This window comes from Nicotiana tabacum, chromosome 16 (genome assembly GCF_000715075.1).
Source record: "Nicotiana tabacum cultivar K326 chromosome 16, ASM71507v2, whole genome shotgun sequence".
In the NCBI taxonomy this organism is placed as follows: Eukaryota; Viridiplantae; Streptophyta; class Magnoliopsida; order Solanales; family Solanaceae; genus Nicotiana; species Nicotiana tabacum.
This window is the reverse complement of record NC_134095.1, coordinates 41,555,158-41,562,349: the sequence shown is the minus strand read 5'-3', so window position 1 is coordinate 41,562,349 and position 7,192 is coordinate 41,555,158. Positions and strand designations below refer to the sequence as shown.

Below are 7,192 nucleotides of genomic sequence, written 5' to 3'. Positions count from 1 at the left end.
GGAAATAAGTTATTCCAGTGTTAATTATTCCGGAATTAGTTATTCGGAATTGTTATCTCACCCTTCTATAGAGATAAAAATAACACTAAAATTTTAGGATAACTAATCATTTTCCCAACCAAACGGGACAAACTCAATTCAAATTTTAACCTAGGATTAATTATCCTTTAATCCGCGTACGAAACGAGCCCTTAATATTTAAATCTTGAATACGCCTTTCTGTTAACTTACATTATTAGGCTAAACATTTGTTATACAGTCAGTATTGTGACTTTAAAATCCATTACAGATAAGGAACACAATGCCGTTTCATTTTGGTTGATACGGTGCACAATGTCATTTCATTTTGTGATGTCCCATTGTCTGATTAGAACATAAGAACCCAAATCACTGTCAATTTGCAATAATTCATGATAATCAAACATCTAAATTTTATGACTTTATTGTACATAAGAAATCCAATCTTGAATTTAACAAAGAATTTTCCACCCTGTCAAAAGAGAGAGAGGATTAGGGAGGGCACTAGATGAGAAGCTTGTGTGGAATTTTGTTTCCTTCTTAGGATAAGAAAGAAGATATAAAAAATAAAATCTAGACAAAAAACAATAAAGTAGTGGCTGCAATTTGCTCATAACTTCTCTTGTTACCCCACCACCTTAACCAATCACATTCACTCTCTCTTTCTCCTCCCTCCCTCCCCCTCTCTCTAGAACCTATTTTTATTTTTTGTAGTAACTTGTTCAGAATAGCATAATTCATTCAAGAATTGAGAGAATTAAGTTCTTGTACGTACAGATAACATATAGGGAAGTTAAAGATAGGTTCTTTACTAAATCCTTCCTATAAAGTTCACTTTTTCTTTTGTTGATTATGGTTTGTAATCATTATCTCCTTAGTGAAAGCTACAGGGAGAAGTGAAAAAAGAGATAAGATTAATCCCATTATTCTTCTATCCAAGAAAAAGACACACTAACATGGTGTTTACATAGAGAGAAAAAATATATATATAGAGAGAGAGAGAGTTGTGGTTGGTGTTGAGGTTGAGGTTGTTGAAAGAAGATGTCAGGTGGTGGTTGTAGCATAGTATGGTTTAGAAGGGATCTGAGAGTAGAAGATAATCCAGCTTTAGCTGCAGGAGTAAGAGCAGGAGCAGTAATTGCAGTGTTTATATGGGCACCTGAAGAAGAAGGTCATTATTATCCTGGTAGAGTTTCAAGATGGTGGCTTAAGCAAAGTTTGGCTCATCTTGATTCATCTTTGAAAAGTCTTGGCACTTCTCTTGTTACTAAAAGATCTACTGATAGTATTTCTTCTCTTCTTGAAATTGTTAAATCTACTGGTGCTACTCAGCTCTTCTTCAATCATTTATATGGTCAGTTCTGTTTCTCTACAAAAAAAGAATTCCCTTTTATAGTATTTAATTATTCTGTTTGACTTGATTATTCTTTTCCTATTTTTTATGTTGTTATTTAAAAGTTTAAAATATTGTTTTGGGATGGCTTTAATTGAGATTGGCGCTTCTTGTATGTCCCTTAAGAATAAGTAATGAATTGTCTTCTGTGTAAATAATAAATTATTGGCATATGCTTTCCTAATTAACTAATGAAGTTTAGGTACAGTGCTTTGCTTATGCTCAGCCCTCAGTGCTTGTATCAGAATCACAGTTATCTGGATTTGCATATCCTTATTATTTGATATAATAGAAACAGAAAGTGTATTGCTAAACATTTGATATGACCTTAGTTGAATGGTAAATTGTCAATAGAAATGGATGGCTTTTATTTTAAGCATCTCGTTTCAGTAGTAGGAGTAGAATACAGCCATTTTTATTGACTGTCTTATCCTGACCAACACCTATACTTCTTTTGCTTTAGATCCAATTTCACTTGTTAGAGATCATCGCGCAAAAGAAGTGTTAACTGCTCAAGGTATTTCTGTGCGCTCCTTTAATGCCGATTTGCTCTATGAACCATGGGAAGTTAATGATGAAGAAGGTCGCCCGTTCACAACATTTTCTGCTTTTTGGGAAAAATGCCTTAGCATGCCTTATGATCCTGAAGCTCCACTTCTCCCTCCTAAAAGGATTATACCTGGTTTGTTCTCCTTTTGAGCTTCCCCTATCTCTTATTGGCTTTCCGGATAAAATTTCTGCTCTTATTTGTACATATTCTGTTTAAAATATGGTGCTTTTGCTTACTGTTATGTTCCATCAAAGAAGTATACAAATAGGGAGATCTTCCTCAAGGTAATAGATATATTATCTGTCAGATTAAAGTAATGCCATTCCACTGTAATGAACCTGTCGCAAGGCGGCTCTAAGCTCCGAGAATCACTACGTGGTGCATAATGTGGTTGTTGGCAGATATTGAAGTCCTTCGAAAATAAAAAAGGCGACTCTGAACATGTAGATGTTCGAGCTGTCACTAATAAGCTAAGGATCGAAACAAATTCCTATAATTATATTAATGCACTTATAAGAGTACTGGTTTAGAGTTCACCTTTTTTTACATTTGGTGATTTGCAAACTTTTAGGTGATGCATCAAGATGCTCTTCGGACAGCTTGGTATTTGAAGATGAATCAGAGAAAGGAAGCAATGCACTTCTCGCTCGAGCATGGTCACCAGGGTGGAGCAATGCTGATAAAGCACTAACTACTTTCGTTAATGGACCATTACTTGAATACTCACAGAACCGCAGGAAAGCTGATAGTGCGACGACTTCCTTTCTGTCTCCACATTTACACTTCGGGGAAGTCAGCGTTCGTAAGGTATTCCATTTTGTTCGCATCAAACAAGTTCTCTGGGCCAATGAAGGAAATAAAGCTGGTGAAGAGAGTGTCAATTTGTTCCTCAAGTCCATTGGACTTAGGGAATACTCCAGATACATGAGTTTTAATCATCCTTATAGCCATGAAAGGCCGCTGCTTGGTCACCTAAGGTACTTTCCATGGGTAGTGGATGAGGGTTATTTTAAGGCGTGGAGGCAAGGTAGAACAGGTTATCCTTTGGTTGATGCTGGTATGAGAGAGCTATGGGCAACGGGCTGGCTACATGATCGTATCAGAGTCGTGGTATCTAGTTTCTTTGTGAAGGTTCTGCAGCTTCCGTGGAGGTGGGGAATGAAGTATTTTTGGGACACATTGTTAGATGCAGATCTTGAGAGCGATGCTCTTGGTTGGCAATATATCTCTGGTACCCTACCTGATGGTCGTGAGTTTGATCGGATTGATAATCCACAGGTATGTCGCGGTAAATTTTTTTAGGGAGAACTCTTCTTTCATTTAAAATTTTCAAAACTTTAAACATAGTAGAAGTTACTGACTCACCAGTTATAGACCTTTCATCCTGTCATGGACAACTCTAATAGCTCTAGGACTAGTCTATACTTCAAATATTTAAAGCGTTCCACATTGTGGTTATTGTTATTTTCAGATTGTAAGTTAGTAGCAAGGCACTGACCTGCAAGTAGACATTCCATGAACATCTCATGGGCTTCAATCTTCTTGCTTTGGCATTAATTCAACAACCACAAAGTGCTAAAGCTAAGATGAAATGCGTCTGTGAGCGTGAAATTGCAAATTGTGATTCTTTTATATCCTGAGATATTAGTACAGTGCTTGTGAGCTTCTTTTCGTATTGAGTTGATATGAGAATCTTTTCAATCTAAGGAATCTGGCTTGTCTTCTGCAGTAACCTATGCTTTAATTTCAAGTGTCGGTAATTCTTGCAAGTGTCCCTTGCATAAGATGCTGAGTTCTCTATACATGCTTTGGCTTCTGCATGATCTTCTAAGGCATTCTTAAACCTGATAATATTTACTCACTGGACCTTGCGTTTCGCTTTCTGCAGGAATTGCATTCTAACCACATGAAGATAATCTTATAATTTTCATTTAGTTGAACATGGAAAAGTTCACCAAAAAGTTAAACCTCGAGAGTACTTTTTTATCTTTTCCGCGTGAACATGAAGTTTGAATTTCTATCTATTATGCACAAGTAATGTAAAGAAAGACTGATAAGAATTGAATAGAACAGACCTCAGTTTTACTGTATCATTTCTTTTGTTTTCCATTCTTGTTTTTTCATGTAAAACAAAAGGGAGACTGCAGTTTTTCCTCTCTATCTTTTTATTTTCTGTTTTCCTTCTTGTTTTCTGATGTAACTTTAGTTGAATAAGGCTGACTAGTTATTGGAACCTGTTTCTTGCAGTTTGTGGGATACAAGTGTGACCCTCATGGGGAATATGTGCGGCGGTGGCTTCCTGAACTGTCTAGGCTTCCCACTGAATGGATACACCACCCGTGGAATGCACCAGAATCTGTACTTGAAGCTGCTGGCATTGAGCTGGGTTCCAATTATCCTCTTCCCATCGTCGAAATTGATTCAGCAAAAGTAAGACTAGAACAAGCCCTATCACAAATGTGGCAGCACGAAGCAGCTTCACGAGCTGCGGTTGAGAATGGTATGGAAGAAGGACACGGTGACTCTGCTGACTCCCCAATAGCATTTCCTCAGGCCATGCATATGGAAATGGACCACGAACCAGTTAGGAACAATAACCCCGTTATAGTTACTGTTCGACGCTATGAAGATCAGATGGTCCCAAGCATGACATCGTCTTTGTTCAGAGTTGATGATGAAGAAACCTCAGTGAATATCAGAAATTCAGTAGTGGACACTAGAGCCGAAGTTCCAAACGACGTCAATGTAACTGAAGGTCCTAGGAGAGACACACTCGACCAAGCTGTCACACAACCAGCTCGAACAAACACCACTCCGCCACAGTTTAATTTTGTGGTTGGTAGGAGAAATTCTGAAGATTCTACAGCAGAATCTTCCAGTAGTACTAGAGAAAGGGACGGGGGTGTAGTTCCCGTATGGTCTCCCTCAAGTACTAATTATTCCGACCAATATGTTGGTGATGACAATGGTATTGGGACCAGTTCATCTTACTTGCAAAGGCATCCACAGTCTCACCAGCTAATGAATTGGCAGCGGCTTTCTCAAACAGGGTAAGATACTTAAAAAATCTTGAATAATAAGAAGAAAAAACCGTTCGATCGGAAAAAATAAAAATGAGGGAATGAATGGCATGTGTTGCATGTAGCACAGACAAACATGAGTACCATGAATCACACTAGTTAAAGATATGCTGATATGCCATTTTTATTTCTGTCATATTTCCTGTTTGTCATGGTTAACTGGTGAAAGTAAGCATTAGAGAATGAGCCGTTGAAAGTTGTTGTTTCTCCTGCATATCATGTTTCTTTTGGAAATTTCTTGACTTTTGGTTCTTTCACTTGGTAACAGGTGATCATATGTGTGGAGTTACGATAGCTACAAGGTGGAGAAGCAAGTGGCTAGTCCGGCCATTTGGCTTAGCACATTTAGTGCAAATTGAGCAGGTGGTTTGTCTGGAATTTCTTCCTCATCCTTCAGGCAACCCCATTTCCCTGTTGTACAATATATGTGTCTCTGCTGTATAGTATAGAAGTCCTGATTTAGGACAAATAAGTGTCAGAAGGGGGTTCAGAGTCCTCTATCAAGCTCACATTTGTTCTGCTATTAAGTTTTGATGGCAATAACTTATTACCTAAGTACTGGCACTGATTAGAAGAACATTGTGGATATCATAGTCTTAAGCTCTGTTTGACAGATGTAAATGTGGTTTAAACAGCTTCATCTCATATTTTTGTTGTCAGTACATTTGTCACTTATTCTATAAGATTTCTAGTTTGAACATTTTTATAGTTTTGCTGGGCAGTTGGGTCTACAAAAAATCAAAGTTGTAAGGTGAGTTAACATTTTCGGCTTAGTGTTGTGTGTGTATTATATCTCTGCTTCAGAAAATATTCGGGGTGTGTGTGTGGATTATATTACTGCTTCAGAAGATATTCAGGTACAAGGACTACAAACCATGATAGTGTTTGATCCAAAAGTATTAGTGATAATAGTCATGCTGACCTGCAAGGCTCAATTGTTTTACATTAGAGTTTATGTTTTATGTAATTACAAACGTTTACACCATCTTAAATTAACCTACAACAATATGTAACTCTTCGTAGCAGGACTGATATGATAACTTAAAAATAAAGTAATAACTTGCTCTATCTTGTTAGTTTGCACTAATAGTGTATATATATTTGAACCCTTTTTGTAAACACCTTTGGCTATATCAAGGCCTAAACTTCTCGCGAGATTATAGAAGATCCAATATCTTCTTGCCCATATAAATTGTGTTCAGGTTGTCGAAAAGCATGTTAGGGACATATGGCTGGGTTGGGCTAGCCCATTTTGATAGCTCTACTGCGGTGGTACCTCCTCGTCGAGCTTTTATCACGACCTAAAACCCGATCTGTCGTGATGGCACCTATCGTGAAACTAGGCCAGCCTCAACTCAACAATCAACACGATAATAACAAGTTTGAAAACATTTACGGAAGTTTTTAACAGTTAAAGAACTATTTGAAACATAAGAAATTCCAAGAATAAATACAATCTAGCCCAAAACCGGGGTGTCACCGAGTGCATGAGCGTCTAAGGAAAAATATATAGTCTAATATAATGTCTAACGGAGCAACTGAAATACAACTGGAAGGCAAGGTGGAGAGCCACAGCCTTCCAGGTACAAGGACTACAAACCATGATAGTGTTTGATCCAAAAGTATTAGTGATAATAGTCATGCTGACCTGCAAGGCTCAATTGTTTTACATTAGAGTTTATGTTTTATGTAATTACAAACGTTTACACCATCTTAAATTAACCTACAACAATATGTAACTCTTCGTAGCAGGACTGATATGATAACTTAAAAATAGAGTAATAACTTGCTCTATCTTGTTAGTTTGCACTAATAGTGTATATATATTTGAACCCTTTTTGTAAACACCTTTGGCTATATCAAGGCCTAAACTTCTCGCGAGATTATAGAAGATCCAATATCTTCTTGCCCATATAAATTGTGTTCAGGTTGTCGAAAAGCATGTTAGGGACATATGGCTAGGTTGGGCTAGCCCATTTTGATAGCTCTACTGCGGTGGTACCTCCTCGTCGAGCTTTTATCACGACCTAAAACCCGACCTGTCGTGATGGCACCTATCGTGAAACTAGGCCAACCTCAACTCAACAATCAACACGATAATAACAAGTTTGAAAACATTTACGGAAGTTTTTAACAGTTAAAGAACTATTT

General features: G+C 37.5%; 1 protein-coding gene across 1 annotated transcript; it reads left to right on the top strand.

Annotated features, from left to right (window-relative positions):
- The first annotated feature begins 460 nt into the window (after positions 1–460).
- LOC107790240 (cryptochrome-1) lies at positions 461–5,741 on the top strand. The gene is made up of 5 exons (XM_016612146.2): positions 461–1,372; positions 1,875–2,093; positions 2,533–3,239; positions 4,209–5,011; positions 5,310–5,741. The coding sequence occupies exons 1-5, from the start codon at positions 1,060–1,062 to the stop codon at positions 5,311–5,313; spliced, it is 2,046 nt and encodes a 681-aa protein (XP_016467632.1). The 5' UTR covers positions 461–1,059; the 3' UTR covers positions 5,314–5,741.
- Positions 5,742–7,192: the final 1,451 nt, after the last annotated feature.

What these genes read in the sequence shown, in the direction of transcription:
- LOC107790240 (XM_016612146.2), top strand. Translation starts at nt 1,060, where the DNA reads ATGTCAGGTGGTGGTTGTAGCATAGTATGGTTTAGAAGGGATCTGAGA. An exon ending in TCCTAAAAGGATTATACCTG is followed by an intron (nt 2,094 to 2,532) that starts GTTTGTTCTCCT and finishes GCAAACTTTTAG; the next exon opens with GTGATGCATCAAGATGCTCT. An exon ending in ATCGGATTGATAATCCACAG is followed by an intron (nt 3,240 to 4,208) that starts GTATGTCGCGGT and finishes TGTTTCTTGCAG; the next exon opens with TTTGTGGGATACAAGTGTGA.